This window comes from Phoxinus phoxinus (assembly GCF_949152265.1).
Source record: "Phoxinus phoxinus genome assembly, chromosome: 25".
Lineage (NCBI taxonomy): Eukaryota > Metazoa > Chordata > Actinopteri > Cypriniformes > Leuciscidae > Phoxinus > Phoxinus phoxinus.
Genome location: NC_136900.1, coordinates 5,603,380 through 5,629,924, shown reverse-complemented (window position 1 = coordinate 5,629,924; position 26,545 = coordinate 5,603,380). Strand labels below are relative to the sequence as shown.

The 26,545-nt window shown below is 41.5% G+C and overlaps 1 protein-coding gene across 4 annotated transcripts in view; it reads left to right on the top strand.

Moving 5' to 3' along the window:
• The window catches only part of ccdc136a (coiled-coil domain containing 136a), a 74,912-nt gene that overhangs the window by 27,674 nt on the left and 20,693 nt on the right, over positions 1-26,545 (top strand). For 2 of the 4 annotated variants that reach the window (XR_013796431.1, XM_079603029.1), the window contains exons 1-5: positions 873-996; positions 16,771-16,995; positions 20,845-20,919; positions 21,160-21,462; positions 25,238-25,273. Coding sequence is in view for 1 of the 4 variants with exons in the window: in XM_079603029.1 (XP_079459155.1) it covers positions 16,803-16,995; positions 20,845-20,919; positions 21,160-21,462; positions 25,238-25,273 (607 nt within the window). In the remaining 3 variants the exon portion in view is untranslated. Of the gene's footprint in view, positions 1-872; positions 997-16,770; positions 16,996-20,844; positions 20,920-21,159; positions 21,463-25,237; positions 25,274-26,545 lie in introns of those variants that run through there. The other 2 variants (XR_013796429.1, XR_013796430.1) reach the window with 1 other exon arrangement.

The following is a 26,545-nucleotide window of genomic DNA, read 5'->3' as shown; positions in this document are numbered from 1 at the left end:
AGCGCAACCAAAAGAACACTTTATTATACTGTAAGTGGACAAGTAAAGGTAAATCCTGTCACTTTTAAAGCTGTCATATAATATGCAGTATAAGAGTACTGCATGACGAAAGGTGAAAATTAACTTAATCTTTACTATTAAACTGATAACGCATTTGTTGTTTATAATTCATGTGTTGATTTGAAATCGAGCTGAATCTCTGGTGAAAATGCAGAGGGTATCACAAACAAACCCTTTATTTCCATTAGTGGTCTGTGAAACCGATAACGCATATATTCTCTTTTCCATTAATTAATGTTTTCTTTGATCCTCCTCCATATTCACTGCCTCATTTCACCCCTTCACTCCATTTTTTCGAAGAGTTCTCTCTTTCGCCCACACAGCACATTGTTGTACCAGCCAATTCGCAGCACCCACACACACTCTCGCCCACCAACACCCATCCACCACACTAATGCAGTGATGCCCTGATCCCACACACATTAACACCAAACCACAATAATGCAAAGGAGCAAAGATGCCTTTAGCACTGATGAGCAGAGAGAGAGAGAGAGAGAGAGAGAGAGAGAGAGAGAGAGAGAGAGAGAGAGAGAGAGAGAGAGAGAGAGAGAGAGAGAGAGAGATGTCATGCTGTTCTTAAGCGAAACTAAGCAGCTTGTATCTGGTTCACCAGCACTTCCAATCCTCATGCTGGGAATCAGAAACCAGCAACCCATATTGGTCCCAGCATGCAAAACATACCTTATGCTGGTGATCAGCAATTCAGAATTTTTCATCTAGGACTGTCTTTAAAGCAACACCAATTAGCTTTTGCTCTCGGGGTCCCCCTACAGTTAGGAAACAGTATTGTCTTCTACTACTGTCGCAAAATCTGTCATGGTTAGACCAGGGGATATACGTGCATTTGTTGACAAGACGATACCCCGAACTCTGCAGAAGGAGTTCTCACGTCTTGGGCAGACTACCTGTGTTGCGTGTGAAATGTCTTCATCCCAGGTACAGTGGCATATACGTCAGCATGTCATATGAACATAATTTCATGGGTTTCATTTTTTTTTAAACGCCAAAAGGTCGCGTAGCTCACGTTTACAAGCCAGCGTCATTATAGTAGCCTATTGGCTACTGTTTTACATAATGGATATCCTAATTCAATTCAATGTTTGTGTGGTAGGTAATAGCCATATATCGTCAATATTATAATATCAAGCAACCATAGATGAATCTGCAAATTTGAAAAATCGATTTGCATTATAGCCTGAGGACACTTTCGGCAGAAAAATAAATAAATAAACAAACATGACTATCAGCCTGCAGTTATTAGGATAGTTATCCTAAAAGATGATTTTGTCCGTCTAATCATGTAGCTATTAATAGTCCGACAGCATGACGGTCAAGTCAGCATCGGTCCCTCCTCCTCCTCCTTTAGCGAACGCTGGACCAAGATTGATCCTCGTCCGGCCTTTGATTTTATCACTCTCCCCTTTTCTCTTCCTAGTCTCCTCCGACAAAACCTTTGCCTTCTTCGGTTTAGTTGCTGCTTCGGCCGTGACAACAACATACAGACGCTATACCAGCCGGCAAACAAACGCTAGTTGGGCTCTCACGTCCGAATTTGAGGAAGTGGGGGGGAAGTGAGGTGTGCTGTAAAGCAGTCGAATATTGTAGTTCTTCTTGTGCTCGGGTTATTACCCGAACCCCGAAGTTCTGTAGTGCCAGTAAAAGCGATACAGACCCCGTCAGGCTATGGCAGACGTGTCATTCAACCTATTGTAAGTCGATGTACCATCACAAGGGTCTTGGAAATATATTATGAAGGTTGAAAAACTACTTGGTGTTGCTTTAAAAGTTGGTGGTGCAGGGACCCACAGTGGGCATTGGGACATGGGCATTTGAGCCGTGGTGGATCTGGGTCTGGGCCTTGAAGCAATGTCATACCTGGTCTTTGGGTCTTGGAGTTGTGGTGGACCCAGTCCTGAATCGGGGAGCAGTGGCCGTTGTGCAGTGGCAGACCTGGATCAAGGCCTTTTGGGGCAATGCGAAAACAGACCATATAATAATTGCAAGGCTGTGAAAGAATAGGACCAAGAGACTGTGGCAGGGCATGGAGCAGGACCGGACCATAAGTCTATTGTTGCTTTTGACGTGACACTCTTATCCAGTGACGATAGGATGTCAGTAGATGTCAGGATTTCCACATCCACAAACAGCTTAATGTTTGGCAATATTGCATAGTACAAAGTTGCAGTAAACTTTAGGTGTCTTAAAGTGCCTGATGTGACCTGAGTACTAACGCTTGACTAACCTGCTGCTCTCTCCTTGGCACCTCACTTCTCACTGCTGCTAGGTGAGCTACAGAAGTAATATGGCGAATAAGTGCAGTTGTGGAGGGCCGTTCAAATTAAATGTCTATTAGCCTATAGTGTGATGCCACAATGTGTAGAAAGAAGATTTTCTTTTTCTTTTTTGCAGTAAGGAGGAATTTATGAGGTCTAAAACTTACTTATAAGCATCGACGACGTCCTATATGCCAATTTTTTTTTTTTTATTCCTTACATCATGACTTCTTAATGGAACAATTAAGGAACGAGAAAGATTCAGAGAAATCAGAACCAAACACAGAACTGTTGAATTCTGTAAAAGAGTTAAAAAAAAAATGTAACTGTTAAAAATATTTCCATCCCTAGACCTCATGTCTGATCTAGGTTCTGCAGGTTGAGCAACGCAACTTAAAAAAGCAGACAAAATGTGAATATGAATTTGCACAAACAATTAAACGAATCAGAGAATTAAAACTGAACAAACACCTAGGCAAGAAAATAGATATTCAATCAGTCATAACACAGGCCTGGATTTACACTAGTTACGCTATTTTTTTCAGGGGAAGAAGAGAGTTTCTGCTGTCATATAAACCTCATGAAGAATTGGGTGCATCTAAATCCACAGTGGCAGCGGAGACCCTGATAGAGCCATTAGGAAATCTGCTTTCACTGACCAAGAAAGAGCAACCGAAAGAACATCCATTTTTTGGATGTATTTACCAACCACCCCCCCCCCCCCCCATGTCATACAGCATGGTAAAATGATGATAGAGCAGCTCTATATTATACCAGAGACTGAGGCTATGTTTACACGGAAACAATCTGAAGAGAAAACGCAAATGTGGCATTGCGTTCTCACTTTTTGATTCTACGTGTAGATGAGCGTTATGGGGGGGAAATCTGGTGGCATATGGTGACGCAAAAGTGTCTTTTCGTCGAAGGTGCTTCACGTTGCCACCTAGAGTGCATACTACATCGAATTTCACAATTCGATGTAGTATGCACTCTAGGTGGCAACGTGAAGCACTGAAAGTGAAAGAGACGCTGACACAGTTTTTCATGTTTAATACGGTAAAGCTGCTGCTTTAACCCTCGGTGCTCTTCCCGTGTCGCTCAAAAATGACAGAATTTTTTTATTTTTTTTGTCAATGAAATTAATGCTTTATTTTAGTTTGATAATGTTTTGTTATTTTCCTGTACTGGCGCATGCCTGTGACGTAAACGCGTACACGACAGCTTCACTGTCTAGCAGACTTTTGCGGTTTTACCGTTTTTACCCTTTAGACGGGAACGCGATGGTGGAGCGTTTTTAAGATTTCCACTCTGGAGGGTGGTTTCACTTTTTTGCGTTTTTAAGCCCCAAAAACGGCGTCCCCGCGTAAACGAATAGCACATCCGATAAAACAGGGCCTAAGCTGCAGGCCAAGGTTAAAAAATCAGGCAAGTTTAAATGATTTTGGAACTGATTTTGACTATAATTTTAAACCTGACCTTACAAAAGGCTGCTTCAGTTCTATGAAGGGTGCTAGAGGTTGATAAGTACATTCAAACAAAAAGCAAGAGCACCATCCATTTAAAATGTAACATTAGCATATTGGCCACACAGATTTAACAATGCACCAGTGCGTAGTTTATACTCTGGAGAATGTCAAATGTTTCTATATCTATGTGTTTTTGCAGCATTGAGCAATGTAGCCAATCAGACACGTCTGTTGATCTTGTAACGTATAGGCAGGGACGAAGCGAAGAGAGAGAATCCATATGCAAACACAAGTTTAATAGACAAACATAAACGCAAGACAATCCAAAAACAAGGGTAACATCCACAAAGAGGAGGCAGGGGAACAACGACAGGAATACACAAACAGCAACAACGACTGACATACAACAACTGAAGCACTGAGGTTTAAATAGACTGGTTAACAAGGGGCTGACGAGGGACAGGTGTTGGTGATTGATGTCATGGGAACTAATAAGGGTAACTATGGTGGCAAACAAGGTACAAGGCAAAACAGGAACCAAACACAGGAAGTGAACACAGAAACAATGGGGAACTAAGAATATACTTCAACATAAAAGTCCTACAAAATACAAGACAGTACAGGGATTGTGACAGATATCCGGAACACATTGGCTAATCGGAAGAACTCAGAATCCAGAATTCAATTATGTTGTAAAATTCATTAGTTATTAAAGGGTAACTAAACCCTAAAACAACTTTTTTTTTTAAACAACAGCTTTATTAATACTGTTCATTAATTCAAGTAAATTTGTTGACATTTGGGGTATAAAGTGTTTTAATTCTACAATATATGGTGTAAAAACGCCTGAGTGCTGCCCTCTTCAGGTTGAATGGTGGCTACTGCAGTTGAAGTTTCCTATTGGATGTTGTGGTACTGTGTGACCCAGGTACCAGATCACCACTCCCTTGCCTACAGAGAGACGTGTCTCAGGTGCACTGAGAATATAATCCATTTAGATTTTTGATGAAAGGTTTGTCTTTATTGTGACTGAGAGGACCAACAGGCACTTACATACTGCAAAGTTTCAGGAGTGGCATTCACATGCGCTTCACTAGAGCACCATCACTAATTTCAGAAGCACCCTTATGGCGCTTTTCCACTGCATGGTAAGGCACGGTTCGGTACGGCACGCTTTGGCGCTTTTCCACTGCTTGGTAAGGCACGGTTCGGTACGGCACGCTTTGGCGCTTTTCCACTGCTTGGTACGGTACGTTTCGGCTCGGTACGGCTCACTCTGTGGCGCTTTTCCACTGCATGGTATGGTACGGTTCGGCTCGCTTCGACTCGCTTTAAATGGTACCACCTCTGTTGAGGTTCCAAGCATACCGTACCGATACTAAAATGTGATGTGAAAACACTGCAGATCACTGATTGGTCAGACAGAATCGTCACTACCAGCGTCATTGTGTTTGCGCGACACGAGACACCAAACCCGCTAGATTTAAATAGCCAGTAACAGCCACCGCTGTAGCACCTGTTTTTAAACTACTTGCTTGACTTGCTTGAAGAAGAAAAAACGTCCAAAAAATAAATGGCTGAATCGTGGTCAGTGGACAAAGTGCAGATGTTCCTCTCGTTGGTTGCCGAGAATCGGATAAACTATAACGATCAGTCTATAATCCCACCCACTTTGAAGCATTACTAACTGCAGTGAAAAAGCAAACCGAGCTAAAGCGAACCAAGCCGTGCCGTGCTGAGCCGAACCGTACTGAGCCGTACCGAGCCGTACCATGCAGTGGAAAAGCGCCATAAGTGATGTGATCTGGAACTGGGCTTTCTTCCGTGATTCCTTATGTCAGTGGTTCCCAATCCTGGTCCTGGAGTACTCCCAGCACTGCACAGTTTAGACGTCTCCCTAATAAATAACACCTTATTCAACTCATCAGCTCGTTAGTAAAGACTCCAAGACCTCAGATGGATGTGTCAGATAAGAGAAACATCCAAAATGTGCAGTGTTGAGGGTGTTCCAGTACCAGGGCTGGGAACCACTGCCTTATGTCATGACTTCTTTAATGGAAACAAATGAACCAGAACAAAGAAAAAGTACCCTACAGCAAATGGCAATGCTTATTTAGTAGATCACTGTCCATCGAAGAGTGCATCCTCACCTCCAGCTATTCTGGAAGGAGGGCAGCCAAAGAGAAAGGAGTTATATCATCTTACTGCAACTACCTTTATTTAAGCTGGATAGAGAGTGCGACGTGTGAGACAGTGGGTCACATAATCTCGTTGTGACTCAAATCACTTTTGAATCTGTCATCTGTGAAATCTGTGGCTCTGCGCAGCTGAAAGCGCTCATCTTGTCTGCCGTGAACAACTTCGTGTTCAACACCGACAAAGTTAAACAAAGCTTGGTCCTGGTGGGTCATAACCTCCTTTAACTTTTCATATGCAGGGCTAGTGGAGGAGGCGGTCTCACTAATAACTAATAACATCTGTCTCATATGCCTCTACATCTAGCTCCTCCGAACTAGATGTGGCCAATAACATCCTCAAGAAGAGAGCCACAGACCGGCCTTCCTGACCCGGCATGAGAGCAATGGAATTTCATTTGATTTAATTAACATTTTTATCAAACATGGACCTTTTTTAAACAAGCTTGTTTCTGCCAATGTAGGCTCATTTTGTAAATGTTAGCAATTAAGTTAGACAAGCGCAAACTGCATGGTGGTAATATGCCAGTACAGATGTACCGGCACGACCACCCACACTGCAATGAGATTATTTTCACGCTCATGTGGACGCAAATATAAACCAGGCTTCAGAAATGTAAACTGTTGAGAAAGAAAACGTTGTCAGGCTGCGTGAATGGAGGACTCAAAAGCAGAGGGTCCATGCTACAGTTTATTAGACACTTTTGGGAATAAACAACATTCAAAATTTAGTGACACACACAAACAAAAGGGATGTGTGAGAGCTCCAGAGCCATCCACACATCATAGATCCAACAGCATTTGAGACAAGGCACACAAAAATCTATCAGAAACAGCAGAGAATATAAGGGAAAAGCGAACAAGCGACACGAGCTGCAGAAAATGACAGGACAACACAGACAACAGGGAAGCCGAAGAAGCAACCGGGCAGAGGTCTGGGGCTGAAGGGGGGAGCGAATGACGGGCTTGATCTTAGAGACACGAAAAACTGGGTGGATATTCTTAAACTGGGGGCTTAATTTGAATCGAGGTGATACTGGACTGAGCTCCTTGGTGATGGAAAACGGTCTAATAAATTTGGGACCCAGTTTATGTGAAGGAAGTTTGAGAGGAATATCCTGGGAAGATAACCAGACCTTCTGAAAGCACACATAAAGTGAGGGCTTAAAACGGTGGCTTGTCTGCCGACGCCTTGTTTCTGTCACAGTCCGAGTGAGGGCTTCTCTTGCGATCCTCCACGTATGGAGGCATCTCTGGAAAAAAAAGGGGGTGTGCTGACAGAACAACGCGTTGGATTCTTGGGAGGGGAATAATGGTGGCTGGTAGCCTAAACAGCACTGGAAGAGAGACAACCCTGTAGACAAGACCAGGAGGGAGTTATGCACATACTCAACCATGGTTAATCTGGAACTCCAAGATGATGGTTCTGCAGACGAAACAGCGCAATACCGTCTCCAGATACTGGTTAGCTTAGCTTGGCCAGAGACTACATTCACAGGGAGGCCATAATTATGCAAAATGTATAAGAGTCACTGTCTCCCTCGCTGAAGGTAATTTGGGGAGGGAAAAAAATTGGGCCACTTTCCAGAACCTGTTCACCACAGTGAGGACTACCATGTTGCCGCTAGACAGGGGTAAGTAGACCTGTGATGAAATCCACAGCTATTTGTGACCAGGGTCTCGAAGGGACTGACAGTGGCTGGAGTAGCCCTACTTGGGGTCGACTGGCGCTCTTGCTGACAGAAACCGGACAGGCCTATACGAACTGGAACTCAGGAACGAGAGTCCCAAGCCATGGACGGCCACCAAAACCACTGCTTTATTGGACTGCAAGTCGTTACTGGGTGGCGAGCTAGTACGGATGAGTGGCCCCACTGTAGGAAGGTAGTTTGGGCCGATTCGGGCACAAACAAAAGGCTCTCAGGGCACCCCATGGGATCCGTGACATTGCACAGAGCCGTGCGGACTCTGGACTCCACCCCCCAGGTGACCCCAGTGAAGGGTGGATCTAGGTTCAGCCTCAAAGATCTGCAAAAGTGTGTTGGGCTTACCATTCTTGGACCCCGGGTGGGAGGAAATTGAACTGACCGAAAAACAATGCCCAGTGAAGCCTGTCGAGAACTTAGCCGTTAAGCGCTGCGAAAGTACTTTTTATGTGGTTTGTAAACACAGCCTGACGTTTACAGAAGGCGCTACACACACACACTCCAGAGGCCAAGCTAAAGAAGAGCTTGTGAGAGGACACGCTGGAGGACATGCTTTCCCTCTGATGCTGGGAAAGAAGAGCTATTCGGTTGTCAACTTGGATGGCAAGGTCGACTAATCCATCAAGGCTGGGAGGAAATTCGAGTGAATAAATCTCGTCCTTGATGTACTTTGCCAGCCCGTGAAAGAAATTATCCCACTGCCCTTTGGCATTCCATCCGCATGACGCAGTGAGCGTGCAAAACTCAATAGAGTTGTCAGAAACAGAACGACCTCCCTGTTGCAGCAATGATAAAGCCTGCGCTACCTCTGTCTCCAGAGCTGAGCGGTCGAAAACTTGAGAAGCTCCTCTGAAAAAATCTTCAACATTCCTGTCCATTGTCCCACATGGCCATTCCCCATTCTCTCGCTTGCCTGATCAGAAGCGTGATGGTGAAGGACACTTTAGGTTGCTCTGTGGGAAAACAGCGAGGGCTGGAGTGAAAAAGCAACTCCCATCTCAGGGAACTTGCACTACAGCTTCTTCCATTAAAGGGATAGTTCACGTTAAAATTATAATTCTGTCATCATATACTCACCCTCAAGTTGTTGTTGTAACCTCAAAAAGTCTTTTAGCTGCAATTTGATTGTGTTGTACACGTGAATGCCAGCATGCCGTGATGGTTTAAATTATCTCTGCTTATGATGTTTGCAAATTGTACATTGACAGTATAGATGTTTTACTGCTTTCTGCAAACACTACAAGCATATTTTTTATTACTAAAAAGAGTGTTTTTTTCTTTTCTTTTGTGACATAAGGGAACAGAAGATGTGAATCACTTCTTCCTTTTTGATTTTGTCAATCTAAATTAGTTGTGTCTGCTTTTATCTTGTTCTCGTTTTTAGCTTTGGTGCTCAAATGGTTTTTGATGTGCTGCTGTGGGTTACTGTGAACACGAGGAGCTGCTTCAAAGAATCATGGAGGGGGTGGCATAGATTATTCATAGACGCCTACACAGCTACACCAATACAAGACATGAACAGACAATATACGCACACATTTTATTTTATTTTTAGAATAAAAAAGCATTTTCTTTATTTTATAGAGCAATTTTCCAACCGAGGAGGTATTGTCGGATTTAGCTCCCTTTGGTAGTCAGTTTTGTCCTCAAATCATAACATGTACACATACACACGTCTATTTGCCAAAGTAATACCAAAGTCAGGAGGTGCATGAAAAGGTAGATCTGCTCTGATGCTGTTACATATAAATATGTTTCAGAAATTCAAGGCAATTTCACAAAGGCAGAGAAAACAGCATTTTTATCATTGTACTTCAAGCAGAAAAATATGTCATTTAATATTGCTGTAATAAATGAAATCTGATTTTATGTATAAATTTAAAATACTGTGAAAGTCAAAACTAGAAAATCATAAGCTAGAACAAAGAAAAGAAAAAAGGCTTATACTGTATCATGGATGAGTCACTCTTCATACTGTAGCTAACACTATGCTTCCTTTGATGTATCACTTCATTTCCCAGTCACAACTTGACTCTATCAAACTTTAATGAAACATCCTCATCCCAGCGACAGATTAATCCCTTCATGGATGAGAATATTCCCACACTGACGTCAGAACAATATGTTTGACTGAATGTGTTCCTTATTACCACCCATTACAGCTCAGCATGCTAAATTACATGAGCAGAAAGCACTGCTTTATAATTGAAGTTATAATGTTTTCAATGACTTTCTTTCATTTGTTTAATAGAATAAACGTTCATACAAATTCAAAAACGCACTTCCTTTTCATTTTAGAGTTGTAATCTGAATTGCATTGGCCATACGTCACAGGATGTTGGATTCGAAAGTGTCTTTTTAGTGTGAATTTTTTTCTAATAATACATTTTTATCAGAGTTTTTTTTTGGAGACATAAAATTCCAATAACAAAAGTCAAATACAGATGGTACTCAACCAGAATGCCTATTAGGCCTACCACATTTCAATCCTTCTCAATGAGCCGCGGCGGCAGATTACGCAATAGAGAGAATAAACTGACACTTTTCAAAGTCTGCGATTGTAGCGCCTCTTAGCGGTCAAAGGCAGCAAATACACACCCGCAATTTTACCGCCGCGGGAACGGCGGCGGTAAAAGTCGTATTCTGGTTGAGTACCATCTGTATAGCTGCAAAAACAGGCTGCTTTCAGGTGAGACCCCAAATTCGTCAGCTCATTCTGACGTACCATACATTATTAACCAAGACATTTTCCTCTATTCCCTGCCTGTTTGTTTCCTTGGTTACTCATTTTGATTGAGTATACTGTTCAGGTGTGTCTGGGTAATTATCACATTAGCTCCTTTGTTTGCCCTATGTATTAACCCCTGTGTTTGGAAGACTGCTGTGATTCCTGTTTCAACTTGATTTGCAAGCGCCCATTACAATTATAAAACAGTATAGCTTAGCATAATGCTGGAATGCAGAAATAAACAGTATTAATCATATTACTTAAAACAAAACATAAAGTAAATTAATCAAATTATTAGCCTGCGCAGGTTCTTCTGACCTGCTACCAGGTTGTGAGAATGTGCTGTCATTAGCCCTATTCGGACGGGATTAACTTTATAAGGGTAGATGAAGTAGGCTAATGTAATTTTACCACAGGACGTCAGTACCGGTAATATTAATGGCCAATTCGCACGGGATAAGATATCTCAGTAAAACTAGCTGAAGTGGGACGAGTAACTAGATTTACACACCGCTGTCACCCTCCTGTCGTCATGTGTGTATTACGTTGCTTCCCATCACATGCTTAAACACATATAACCTATATTTATATATATATAAAACGGTTATGTCCGGTCGAACGATGTATTAATTAACTTCAGATTGGATTGTGTTGGTAATAGGCACTTACCCAACCCTAAAATATGTTTCATGCCTCTAACAAGAGCTTTCAATCTTCTTTCTGATCTGAATGGTGTGTGGAAAACACTTGAGTGTGTTCCAGCATCTAGAACGCAACTGAATGCTTTTCAAGCGTCTTCATAAAAACTGCGGAAAACTACTTTTAAACAAGAAATGACTAAATATTTACGTACATATTTACAGCCGGTCTATTTGCATGGGATTAGTATTACCTTAGGTAATTTTTCCGTACCTTTTTACTGAAGGTAAAAGTTGGCGGAATCTTTACTGACATTGTCAAGTCAAGTCATCTTCATTTATATAGCGCTTTTAACAATGTAGAAGGTTTCAAATCAACTTTACAGAGATAAACGTATAATTTAAGGTAACAGATTGTTTTGGCTTTATAACGGTTCTTGAATAATGTTATTTTCCAGCTAAAGTTTGTGCTGCTAGATTGATTCACTTCCGTCGAAAGGATAATTTGTTATTAAATTAGGGGCCGCTAAGACGACACCGTCCTCTCTACACAGACTTTAAACGCGAACCTGTGATAAACACTGATGGCGCTCACGTGCGCATCAAGGATTAATTCTATAGTTATGTGCGTTTGAATATATGTGCGCATGTTTGTAATTCTCTACAAACCAAGCCTTAAACTACTTGTCCTGCCTATAAATTTGATACAGAATTTTATTTTATTTTATCACTACGGGGTAGATACGCGAAATTTCCAGAATGCTTTGTCTGTAGAGTGGTAAAGGTATCCTCCATAGGGAGAGGCTAGTTGGCACTTCAGCACTGCGTGCCACCACAGCGCTAACTTGACTACCAAAAACTCTCTGTTAACAATGTTATAGTTACGCTCAGCAGGTGATAAATGATGAGACAAAAACGCGCAAGGATGCATCTTATCGTCTGCGGAAGAACGTTGGGAATGTACTGCTCCTACCCCCACCTCTGACGCGTTGACCTTTACCACGAACTGACGGGATGGATCAGGGGCTACGAGGATGGGTGCCGAAACAAAGCGGCTCTTTAGTTTGCCGAATACAACCTTACGGGACTCTGGACTTGGCCAATCAACCGCTGGGGAGTTGGACAGGCCGAACGGCATTACCAAGTATTCAAAGTGCCCCCTGGGGGTATTGAACGCGGTCTTCCATTCATCACCCTTCCTTATGCGGACCAAATAATAAGCGTTACGTAAATCCAATTTTGTGAAGATGGATGCTCCCTGCAATCGCTCGAAGGCTGAAGACATCAACGGTAAAGGATAAGTATTCTTTACCGTGATGTTGTTCAACCCCCGGTAATCAATACACGGGCGCAGAGAACCGTCCTTCTTCCCCACAAAAAAGAACCCCACCCCCGCCGGAGATGAGGAAGGACGAATGAACTCGGATGCTAGAGAATCAGAAATATATTTCTCCATAGCCTCCCTCTCTGGAACAGAAAGTGAATATAACTTGCCCTCAGGCAGAGACTCACCTGGCACTAAGTCTATGGCACAGTCATAGGGACGAGGAAGAGAAGCAGCACGAGACGTACTGAACACTTCCCTCAGGTCCTGGTACTCCTCGGGCACGTTAGACAAATTCACTGCCTCCTCCTGGAACACAGAAACAGGCACAGAAGAACACGCAGACACTAGACATGACACAAATTACTCCACGCAGACACAGAATTGTGGCCCCAATCATTTCTGGGGTTTTGTTGAGTGAGCCAAGGATGACCCAGTACTACTGGTGCAAGTGGTGAGTCCATGGGGAGGAATGTTATAGTCTCTGTGTGGTTGCCAGATGTGGTGAGAGTGATGGATTCAGTAACGTGTGAAATGTTGGGGAGTTGCTGGCCATTGATGGCTTTAACGGATATCTTGTGCGTGAGGGGAGAGACAGGGATTTGAAGTTGTTGAGCCAGTCTTGAGTCCATAAAATTACCTTCTACCCCAGAGTCCAGTAAAGCCTTGGTGTCGTGCGTGTGGGTTGCCCACCTAAGCCTTACCGGGAGGAGAGTAGATGATGAGGTCTTCTCGGCGGAGATCCCACCCGATAGTAGCCTCATGGTTACTACCGGGCTTGATCTTTTACAGGGCAGGAGTGGATGAAGTGGCCCGCCTTCCCACAGTATAGGCACAGTCCTTGGGATCTCCACCTCTCTCGCTCCTCCCGGGAAAGCCGTGCTCTACCCACCTGCATGGGCTTGGGATTGGAGACGGGGCTGACCGTGTCTCCATGTCGGCGCGTGAGTCCTCCGCGCCGAGAAACTGATGACTCTGCTGAAACCAGTCCATCCTGCTCCAGCGATGCTGAGAGAAGCGAAATCATCCCAACTTGTTGTGCCTGCTGCATTCATAATGTGGTCAGATCGTTCTGTGACAAAGACAGGAGAAGGATGCAATTGCAAAAACGCTTTAATAGAGTAGGTGAATACAATGGTCAGTCAGGCGAAACACAACACAGATGGTAGGTCAGACGGACACCAGCGCTGATGGTAGGTGACGCAGGGGCCTCGGTGGACAACCGGTGAAGGTGCTCGGTGATCCAGTGCGGAGGTGCAGTGAACCCAGACGAACGACACGACGAAGAACAAAAGTATCCACAATCCAAACACACAGCACGGGAACAGGAAACACACCGGGAACCCACAACGATCTGTCAACATGAGACACAAGTTACTGAACATATAAAGGGACCAACAATTGGTACTAGGCTGGCGCTGCTGATCAGCAGTGATCAGAGACCACGCCCACAAACAAACACACACACGAGATGATAGATCTCCCTCTTGATCTCCCTCTTGATCTCCCTCTTCTTCGTGCGGTGAGTGCAGATCTCCTCTAAAGTTTGTTCTTGAGGCTGTCAGCATAACTTCATTGAGATTGCGGGCAAAGAGTCCATGTCAATAATACACAGACACGTTTTTCCAATCCACTACACTACTTTTCCATAATTTTTTCAATCTAAACAAGCGCTAGACGGACGTGTATGTCCGTCTTACATCATGTGTCAAGTTCAAGTGTTACTCGGCGTGTGGCAAGTCGACGTGTATGCCCGTTTGCTGGAAGCTGGTTATTTTTGTCGATAAAGTTTTAAATATGGACATTTTTCTTACACAAACACATTGCTTCACTTCAGAAGGCCTTTATTAACCCGCAAAGCCGTTTCAAGCACTTTTATCACGGATTTATGCACTTTGATAGCCTGGCTCCGCCCTCCTACGTACTTCTGCTCAATTTTCATTTCCCTTCAGTACTACGTCTGGGATTGTCGTATATTCTTGGTCTTTCTCCAGTCAATTTTTTACCGGTCCAATCAGCGAACAGAGGGAGTGGCTGAGAACGATGACGTTTAGGTTGTGCGCTAGTTTGAGTTGAAGTTTCGTCACGACCAAACGTTAGCGATTGGTTATGGCAGATCCAGAGTGGCTCTGGGCAGATCCAATAGTTTTAAACTTCAACAGAGTACCCGCCTTCAAGGAAGTTAACGCTTGTCAATGGAGAGAGGCCAGACTCTCTGTACAAATTAAATGTACGACTTTGATGGACTTCCATAGAAAAATATACTCATTGCCTCCCATTATAAAACTTGGAAGAGCCAGGACATTTTTTTATATACTTAAAGCTGCAGTCCGTCGTTTTTCCTCTTTGTCGCCATCTCTGTTCGAAATCTGCAATTGCAGTTATTCGCGGAATTATTAACTGTGCGTGGGTAGTAAATCGGCATGAAACAGCGCGGATGAACACAATGTATTGAGGAGAACCTGTCGCTGCCGCGTCGCTGTGGATACTGTAACGTTACTGTCATCAGCAATCTCAGAGTATACTTTTTGAAAGTGTCAACATTAGAATTTTCATCGAAAAATGTCATCTGAACAAGTAAGTAACATTCACTTTTGTTCTGACCAAATTCGGGGGGTGGGGGGAAGCATTGCAGTAGGCTATAGCATGCTGATTAAATCTAACGATTGCTTATATCACGTCAAAACGTGAAAAATATATTTTTTCTGAAGTCCGAAGTCTTTGGGTTTTACAACTGGTGAATCTCCAGTTGTCACTGGTGATTGTCGCTTTAAACTTTCGGGATCCGCCATACCAAGTGCTAAGCTAAATCTCCACCATCATCCCACACACGCTATAATAGCCGACTAGCCGAGACTCCTTCTCTATGTGTACAGAAGTGACGTAATGACGCAAAGACATGCTCGAAATTCCCGCGGAAATCCACCAGTACCACTAGAATTAATTTCATTATTACAAGCTTACCGTTTTGAATCGAGGTAAGGCAAGCAGATCGTTTTGAACACTGTCTGGTTACGTTTTTTTTCAAAAATGTATTTTTTGATATTTTTAAACCCAAAAAAGTGCCGGACTGCAGCTTTAACTCCGATTGTATTAGTTTGAAAGAAGAATGTAATTTACACCTAGGATGGCTTCAGGAGTATATCATGGGCTAATTTTCGTTTTTGGGTGAACCATCCCTTTAAATCAAACAATGATTTTACAAGATATAAGACACTTCCTCTTTCCCTTTTTTGTCCTTAGTTTAAGCCCTAATTTAAGATAATCCAGTCACAGGTCTACATTTGCCATTGAAATTATTCTGATGAAGTTTGAAGCAAATCGGGTAAAAAAAAATAAGGCCTGGCCGTGGATTCTGACCAGTGTGCAAATTTAAGAGACCCAAAAGACCTTAAATAATAAAATAAGAAGTATCCTAAGGAAAACAATAGGGCCTTTGCTCTTTCAGGGCTTGTGCCCTAATAATAATCCTTAAAAAAACAATAGGGCCTTTGCTCTTTCAGGGCTTGGGCCTTAATAATAATCCTTAAAAAAACAATAGGGCCTTTGCTCTTTCAGGGCTTGGGCCCTAATAATAATCCTTAGAAAAACAGTAAGGACTTCGCCCTTTCAGGGCTTGGGCCCTAATAATAGCTCTTAGCAAAACAATAGGGTTTCCACTCCTTCGGGAGAAATTTGATTCTGCCACACACAGTTGCTGAGGTTTTAGCTAAAACGTAAAGTTGCTTATTATAGCGCCACCTTATTATAGCTCACCAAAAGCCCTTGTGAGTTCTGGAGCTGGAGAAGACTCTTCACCCATTGTGAAAGGGGATGCAGAAGCACCAATTCAAAGACAGGATGATAATGCATGGGTGTTTTGCACGCCCCTCTTCGCCACAGGAGGGAGCTATTAATCAGATTATTTATGATAACACAAATTTCATACTCAAATGAAGTAATCTAAAAAATGTTTTATTGACAAAAGAGTTATAAAACCAGTGCCGATGATTCATGCACAAAATGTCAAAAAATCTGTAATATTTAGGTTGTTTTGAGGCAATGTGTTGTTATGATTATATAATTTGTGTAATTGACTACTGTGATTTTAAGATTAAAATCTGATTAAATGAGCTGTGTAGATTTTTTTCTTTTTAAATAAACATATGCACGTCTGTGAAGGAAAATTCATTTAATTGTTTATTGTGATTATTTATTTATTTACCATTGTTAATGTGTAATAGCCATGATGCAGAGCAGAAACCAAATCAAAACCAAAAGAATTCCTTGAATTTATTCCCTGTTTGGAAGTTTGTAGAACACACAGAGACACATTGAGAAAAAAGTGTTGATTATTCATTAGTTCAGTTGTAAACATTGTTTCCTTTCTCTACTGTTCAGGTGACCGAGTGATCTGACATCAGGAGAGTGTCATGAGCACGGAAAAAGAGCGCAGCGTCCTGAATGATGCGGATGAGGAGAAGGAGGTGAAGGATGAGAAGACTGCCGTGTCTGAGGAGCAGGAGCTGGAGGAGCTGAGGGCTCAGGTACTGCAGCTCCTGCTCGAGCTGGAAGAAGCTCGAGACACGTCTCAGAAACATGAGGAGGGCTTTCTGGAGCTGCAAGGTGAGAATCCCTGAAAAACACAGTAATGATCGTAAAGTTCCATTTATTATTTACTTTGAGGACCACTTTTTTTGTGCATAATTTTATGTGAATCATACAACCATTATGGACATGCCTATACCCCCCACCCCCCTCTTTCTTTCTCTGATCATTTGAAATAAACACAAATTATTTGTGCCACATGCCATAAAGTTGCAGAAATAGAGAATGAGTCATTTTAGTGCCTAGGTTTCTTTTATTTTATATTATTTTTTACGGTTTTGAATGAAATGTTTTTATAATACAATGAATGGTTAAATGTCAAACTTGTAACTTTAAACAATTACAATTTAAACAATGGATTATATGACTTAAAATAGTCATATGCATTGGGCAAATGACTAATACTTACAGTAACCTGTACTGATAACTGTACCCGGTGCACAATGTCCTGAAAAAATTATGTTTCTTTACATTTCTTAAAGTTATTTGTCAGAGATATAGATACATGTATCTATACATGTCTGTGTATTGAGCTCCATGAGTTGTTTGACTCAATGACAGGCCCAGTAAAATAGTATCTATATATAGCCCTTTATAGCTCTTTAATGAGTCACCTGCTGTTTAGCAGACAGACTCCTGGGACTCTGGTAATGGTCTCCGTGAGCGGGGGTCTGTGACTGTGGGCTGTTTGTGTGTAACACGACAGGCATGTGAAATGACAGCTGCGTGCTGAGGGAAGATTCCAGACGGGTTGTCCTGACCAGCTCTAGGGCAGCAGATGCTTTTATTCCGGGATCATCTCCAGTCACCATGCTCTGCTGTTCCTGCTCATTCATGATCGCAGACATAGCATAGATCAGTCTCACCCTCTAAAGTTGTCCTGAAGAGGTTTCAAGTATTTTTAAGTTGCACATTTCGTGACTGCATTCTCATACCGAAACAGAACATATAGTATAAAGACCCAGAAATTAGACACTCTGAGTCTGGCCTAATGCTTGAAGTATGGGGAAAGAGGGCAGGGGGATACTCTCCATGTTTATGTAAAAACATGTTTACTGTATGTATATAAGTCCCATTGACATTAAGAGGGACAAAGCCTCCCCTGCTGAGTTTTGGGTTGCTTTAAAGTCTTTTAATTTTACTGTGAGAATTTACTCTCTCTTAAATATTTTCCTTGCACATAAATGTCCATCCATTCCAAACCGCTTGTCCTCTGTAGGGTCGTGGGGATGCTGGAGCTCCAATTTATACTACTACTGTAAATTTGGCTTTGTGTTGTTCTGGACAATATGTAGCAAGTATTCTGGCCCCACTTTATATAAGGTGTCTTTAACTACTATGTTGTCACGGTTTGTATTAGAAACGCACACAAGGACGAAGATGAAGTCTTCAATAGAAGTCAAGTCACCTTCATTTATTTAGCGCTTTTAACAGTATGGATTGTTTCAAAGCAGCTTTACAGTGATAATAGAAATTAGCGTAACAGTGAAGTTGCGAAGATCATTAGTCATTAACTCAGGAGGCGCTAACTCGACACCGTTCCAACAGAAAACCCCCCAACGTGCTCCCGCAGCCCATCCACAAAAAAAGTGCCTGGTGTCTCGAGAACGCACTCCCCGAAATAGGCTTGAAGGTGCCAACGATTATCCGTTTTTTCTGTGCAAACCTCAAAAACACAAACCCGCGAAAACGCAGACAGCGCGCACATGCGCATCACGTGTTCGGTCGATAGGTAAGCTTTCCTGTAGCTCAAACAGTGGAGCGCTGGCGCCTGCAACGCCAAGGTCATGGGCTCGACTCCCAGGGAAAGCAAGAACCGACAAAATGCAAATGTGCACCCAAATGCAGTGTAAGTCACTCAAACAGAAGCACTATTATTCTCAGAACACATAATTAGCTTACTCACACTTAGTGACACTTAGAGTCTTAGGTCCCTTTTTTAACGATCTAAGCACATGGTCTAAAGCGCAAGTGCACTTAGGGTGTGTCCGAATCCACTTTTGCTAGTTTAACGACGGGAAATGGGGTCGGTGCGCCCGGCGCATGGTCTAAAAGGGTTGTCCCTATTCTCTTAATGAGTAATGGGTGTGTTTTGGGCTGCTGTGCGTCCCTGTGTGTGTAATAAGCAGAGTGTACGCTGTGGACCTGCTTATAGGTGCACATTAATAACAAAAAAACGCGCCAACAAAGCGCCTGAATGCAACTCGTTTTCATACCAGCATGCTCATGGGCCCACAAATGGCCGCAAATGCATTAGCTATTTAAATAACGTGGCGCAGGACGTGAAAATGATAACTGCGTTGGACAGTAATGCATAGTTAAGGCCCTTTTGGTGACTTCGAGATTATATATAATCTTTCTGTCTCCAAAAATCATCAATTGCCTCCTGTGAAATGTCTCCTATTGTGACAGCTGCCATAGCGCCTGTCACCGAATGTTGACTGTTTGTCCGATTGAGTGGAGGGGGCATGGCTTAGCCATAGGTCAATTGGACAATTGAATCAAATGCGATTTCATGGACAGGTGTGGGCTATTTCTTAGTTTTTTCTTCATCAGTTAAGCAGGTAAAAGATCTGGAGTTGATTCTAAGTGTGGTATTTGCATTTGGAATCATTAGGCTTAAAAAATTAAATAAATCCATCCGAGAGATAGCAGGAACATTAGGAGTGGCCAAATCAACAGTTTGGTACATTCGGAGAAAAAAAGAATGCACTGGTGAGCTCAGCAACATAAAAAGGCCTGGATGTCCACGGAAGACAACAGTGGTAGATGATCGCAGGATCCTCTCCATGGTAAAGAAAAAACCCATTCACAACATCCAGCCAAGTGAAGGACTTCAATCAAGAGAAGACTTCACGAGAGCAAATACAGAGGGTTCACCACAAGGTGCAAACCATTCATAAGCATCAAGAATAGAAAGGCCATTAGACTTTGCCAAAAAATATCTAAAAAAGCCTGACCAGTCCTGGAAAAGCATTCTTTGGACGGATGAAACTAAGATCAACCTGTACCAAAATGATGGGAAGAAAAAAGTATGGAGAAGGCTTGGAACAGCTCATGATCCAAAGCATACAACATCATCTGTAAAACATGGAGGCAGTGATGGCATGGGCATGCATGTCTTCCAGTGGCACTGGATCACTGGTGTTTATTGATGATGTGACAGAAGACAGAAGCAGCCGGATGGATTCTGAAGTGTATAGGAATATACTGTCTGCCCAGGCGCTTCAACGGTACAGATGGACAATGATCCAAAACACACTGGACCCACTAAGGGAAAAGAAGTGGAATATTCTGCAATGGCCGAGTCAATCACATGATCTCAACCTGATCGAGCATGCATTCCTCTTGCTGAAGGCAAAACTAAAGGCAGAAAGACCCACAAACAAACAACAACTGAAGACAGCTGCAGTTACGGCCTGGCAAAGCATCACAAAGCAGAAAACCCAGTCTTTGGTGATGTCCATGGGTTCCAGACTTCAGGCAGTCATTTTATTTATGATTATATGAATTTGTCCAATTACATTTGAGCCCCTGAAAATGGAGGAACTGTGTAAAAAAAATGGTTGCAGTTCCTAAAATGTTTACTTGATATTTTGTGTTCAACCCCTTGAATTAAAGCTGAAAGTCTGCACTTCAAATTCATCTTGATTGTTTAATTTTATTCTGTTGGCATACAGAACCAAAAGTATGAAAATTGTGCCTGTGTCCAAATATATATGGACCTAACTGTATATACATACACAATTGTGTATAAAAACTATATTACACAAGCAAGAGTGCTGTTGTATCAATCACCCTTTCGGATGAGGTATGAGGTTGCTGACATTTTATATATAATATGTGTTTTTTTCTATCCCTGTTCAGGTCTTCTTGAGGAGGAACGTTTAGCTAGTGCTCATCAGGCAGAGGCCTTCACAAGACAGATCCAGCGTCTGCAAGGTAACAGAGACTCTGAATACACAAACCCAAGATAACAGGAGGTCTATTTGAAGTTGCCCCACAGAAATATTTACTTAAAAAATATGAATAGTATTGCATTAGTTGACTAAATATCAAAGGAAGTGCAGTTTTTATTTAAAATATTTGTAAGGAAGGAGGTTGAAAAAAATGCTGCCACATTTTGACTGAGTTTGGTTTATAAAAGTCATACGTTTCTTATTATTTCCCAACCCCCTGTAGCCCAGCTTCGTTCTGTTCAGGAAGAGATGGACAGTCTAGAGGAGGAGAAGGAGAGCGAGCTTCTAGAAGCGCAGGAGGAACTGCGGACAGCGCAGGAGGAGGTGCTGGTGCTGCAGCAGGCGGCGGAGGAGGCTGCGGCCGAAAGGGAGAACGACATCGCCAGCCTGCAGGAGGAGCTCTGCCGCTTACGGGCTGAAATCTCACGACTGGAGAACACGGGGCAGGAGTATGAGCAGGAGATCGTCACTCTCCGAGCGGAAATAGAGATGAAGAGCCAGTTCCGTCAACAGCAGAGGAAAGAGGGTGAGAACAAAACACAGCACTAAAATAGCTCTTAGTCAGATTGTCAGGTTAACACATTTCATATTTTTCAGATTTTTACTTTGATACCAAGTACTTACATGAACAAATGTGAGAACCTTATTATAATGTTTTAAACAAATGACTGAGAAATTACCAGAGATGAACAGTAACAAAGTACATTTACCAAACAGTAGTCTGTACCAAACAGTAGTCTGTACCCATTGACTTCCATTGAAGGAAAAAAAAATACTATGGAAGTCAATGGGTACAGACTACTGTTTGGTTACCGACATTCTTCAAAATATCTTTCTTTGTGTTCAGCAGAAGAAATAAATTAATACAGGTTTGAAACAACTTGAGGGTGAGTAAATGATGACAGAATTTTAATTTTAAAGTGAACTATCCCTTTAAGTACAGTACTCAAGTAAATGTACTTTGTTACTGTCCACCTCTGGTCCGGGATGATTTTGGTGGCAGGGGATGCATTTTGGTTGTAAATGAAAGTTGAGTTGACGGCAGAACCCGACGTCAGATTGAAGTCAATATCCATCGTCGGACAGACGTTGGATTTTGTTTGGAAATGAAATTCTGGTTCGACGTCAGAACTCGACTGATGTTGGTTTCTGACGTCAACCCGATTTTCAACCACAAGACAACGTCTGTCCAACGTTGGAGATTAACGTCAATCTGACGTTGGATTCTGACATCAACCTGATTTTAATTTTCAACGTTGGTTTTGGTCTTCTAAATGGGCATTTTGTCATTATTTTGGAGCACACTAGCTTATAGATAACAGTAAGACTAACATATTCTCACACTAAAAGCCAAAAAAACTGGGAACAGCCATTTGTGTGTCCGAAACCATTGTGGACGTTATTGAGTGACTTATTCAATCCCACTACTGGAACTGTGTTCTAGAAATACATTTAATATTGATATGAGGGTAGGCATAGATTCAGAGGCATATGGTACTGTAAGTATTACATGCAACAATAATAAAACAATGCATTGACATTGACTTTCATACTTAAGTACTTTTAAAAACGAGTACTTCTGTACTTTTCCTTAAGTAAAAATCGGTCTTTACAACTTTTACTTGTAACGGAGTAATATTTGACCAGTAGTATCTGTACTTTTACTCAAGTAAGGAAGTTGTGTACTTTGTCCACCTCTGGAAATTACAACTAAAACTTAAATTAAAATGGGGAGTTACAATTGAACTGACAAAAACAACTTTTCATTACAACAGTTTAGCTTAAAACTGACTTAAAATTGTTAAAACTGATGGTGTTAAATCCCAGATGTTAAATAATGTTAGTTCACCCAAAAATGAAAATGATCCCATTATCTACTCACCCTCAAGCCATCCTAGGTGTACAGTATATGACTTTCTTCTTTCAGCCAAACACTATCAAAGTTATATTCCCAGCTCTATTATAATAGAACCTGAGTTTTTGAAGCTCCAAAAAGCGCATCCATCCATCATAAAAATACAGGTGGAGCTGGGGGAGCTTACAAAACGGGAATTTTTAGAGAGAAATGTGGAAGGTGCTTGAGTTTGTTGCCTAGCCCTATTTTTTTTTAACTCTTACCTAAGTTTAAGCTACTCCTACATCCTATGTCATACGTCGGGTCAGAGGTCACTCTTCCGCCGAAACTAGACTGGCCGTTACCAGAAGCCAGTGATTATAGTTTATAAAGTTATAAATATGGATATTTTTCTTACAAAAATGCATCACTTCACTTCAAAAGGCATTTATTAACCCCCTGGAGCCGTAAGGATTACTTTTATGATGGATGGGTGCACTTTTTAGAGCTTAATTTTTTATATATCTCTGGCTGTGTTTGGCTAAAAGAATAAAGTCATATGCACTATAGGATGGCTTGAGGGTGAGTAAATGATGGGGTAATTTTCATTCTTGAGTGAACTAACCCTTTAAGTTTTTTTTAATATTGGTGGAATAGATCTGCTACGCATGGGTTAGGATAGGGTTGGTGTGGACAAGTATCGACTTGCTACTGCCAATAGATACACAGACATGCTGCTGTGAGCATGTAAGATATGCTGCTGCTGCATAGACATGCATAAATCCCGTAGCAGATCTAGACAGGTGGAGCTGGGGGAGGTGGAGAGTTTCAGAGGAACCAGTTTACAGCGAACACTGAACCAGACTACTGTATGTTGAGAAAGCAATGGGATAGAGGCCAATCAGCTTGTGCTATGTGTAAATGATGTGATTGCTAGCAGATTGCATATAATGGACCTATCAACTACTGTAGATATATATTGAAAATTAAATACAATATTTCTAAAACTTTTTAATATCACATCTGTCACCATGCAATCACTATAGTTAAAATAATATAGTTAGATTAAAATACTAGTTAAATTAAAAAGTTAATGAAAATAAGTTACAGTACATACAAACACAACACAGCCACAAATCCAATTTTAAACAGGATATGCAGGTTTCAATAGAAAAAAAGGGAAATAGCTTTTTTTTTCTTAAAAAGCTAATCCCTGGTGGGAAACTAGATACCCCAGTTTAATAGTTTTATATAATAATATTGTGTTTTATTATTACAAGCAATAATTAAAACAGCTCTTGAACAGTTTATAAAACCTGACAGGTGAATAATTAATGTAAGAAAAAATGATGTGGACGTCGAAGATCTCAAAAATGAAGTTTATTACAGCAAAGTAGTAACAAAGTACAGACAGTACTTCGGATTCAGCGGAGTCATACAGAATGCATCTCCTCCGAGCCCAAACATTTATCCTCCATTTAGTTTGTCTCCCCCCTCTACATGTAAATTAAGCACATCGTCTTTCCCTCTCAGCATGAGGCAGAAACTCTGTCTTAAATGTAAATTGAGGATCTTTCCTCTGTGCCCACATCTTTGATGTTCTCTGAAATCAGAACAGCAAAAGGTTAAGGTGATAAAATCTATCTGAAGTGGATCTTCTGTAAAAACAGAATGGTCAAATGTTTAAGGTGACAAGCTATTTGAAGTCCCTGTAATGGTTGTTGGTTGCCCTCTGTGATACAATTATATATATTACTGAGATTGGATGTAATTGTCTCTATATGATAATTAAGCTCTTTTAAGTGAAGGAACATTTTGTATAAATATATATATTGGAGTGGAAGTTGGATCGGGGCAGACTATAATTTCTTACATTAATTACAATTAATGTGGAATACTATTCTGTTATAATTTTAGAAACCTTGCCCCAAAAGCTAGAAGCGAAGGTTCTGATAATCTCAAACTTTTTTTATTTCAATTTCACAATCAGTTCAATTAATTGTATTTTTTTTTTTCATGTAATATGTTTATGTTTTTATTTAGACAATGTCTGAAACATCCACTTATGTCCATGTTGACATCATTTTGAAATCAATGCATGATAAATTCACTTAATTTCTAAAGCTGGTTAGCGTCCTGCAGTGATGGCCATAAATCACACTAGTTTTAATAAAGGGTGGAACCCTGAAGCATTTCAGAAACGTTTGCAGCACTCGGTGTCCAGCGGGGAAGAGCTCCTTCAGAATAGCAGATGGTGTGGGTAATTGTCATTGTTATGTGAAGATGCAGTAAACCCTGACACTGAAGCTTTCGAGAGCCTGGATGACTAAATGCGTCCCACGGGATGATTGTTCCAGTCAATGTAAGGCCAAGAAAGGGGTGAAGAAAAGTTTGTAGCCTATTGGTCACAATGTGAGTAAAAGCATTTGGAGGAATGAATTGTAAATAATTGAATTGTTATTTTCAGGTGTGGAGTTTGCAGATATAAATAAGGTGGTTCCAGGTAAGATTGTAAACTTACCTCTTTCATAAGGTGCTAGAATAAAATACTAATAATAAAAATAACCAACTCACTTCAGTCACTAATACAATTATTGGTTCCTTGACATGTTTTTTTTTTTGTTTTTTTTTGGTGTACTAACTTTTTTAGTAAATGCAACATATTTCAGTATCGTTTGTTTATTTATTTATTTATTTATACAGCACCTTACAGGCTATAGTAGTTCCAAAGTGCTGTACATTACAATAGAAAGCAAAAGAACAACAAGACACTAACACTAAATTAAAATGCCAAAGAATACAAATAAGATTTTAAGCCATCCATAAAAACATTAAGGGCCCTATTTTAACGATCTGAAACGCAAGTGTCAAAGCGCAAAGCGCAAGTAACTTTGTGGGGGGATCCCGGCGCTGTTGCTATTTTCCCGGCGGGATAAACGACTCTTGCGCCTAGCGCAAATCTAAAAGGGGTTGGTCTGAAGTAGCTTCATTATTCATAGGTGTGGTTTGGGCGTAACGTGAAATAAACCAATCAGAGCGTCCTCTCACATTCCCTTTAAGAGCAGGCGCGCTTGTTCCATGGCGGATCGCTATTATAACGGCGGATTTGCCAGGCGCACGCCAGGAGTTCACAGCCAAAGAGACAGACGTTCTCGTCAGGGCCGTAAAACACAGAGAAGTGACATTGGGGATGATGGGAGAAACCCACCCAAATTAGCTTCGGTTAAACAGGCGTATAATTTGGGTAAATGTGTAGCCTAATCTAGATTTTTTTTTATCTAGATAGATCTTTTTCACATCTTCACGGACACAACAATGATTTCCCTCGTGTGTATTTTCCTTGTAATAATGTATGATTTGCAAAAATGAAAACTGCTGCGTCTGTTTATAATTATTAGAGAATCAAAGTAGATGCGCGTTAACACGCTATATTATGGCCAAGCACGCGCCCTTAAAATACCATTTCACTAACGCGCAACGCGCCACTGTCTTTAGACTGTTTTTTTCCTGGTCAGTGGCGGAATTGCTTTCTAAAACTGGAAAATAGCACCAGGGAAGTTCTCTTACGTAGAGTGCTCTCGTACTGCGTCGAAGAACGCTACGGGAAAGATATTTCTTTGTCGAGATTGAAGCCTAAAATTAATCCTTAATTTTGTAATAATGTAAAACGCTTTTCTGAAGCATACAACCTAGGCGGAGCAATACAGCTCACCCATTGGCTGCTCTGCCAGAAAAGCACAGCCTATGCGAGGCCAGGACGCTGACCAATGAGGGC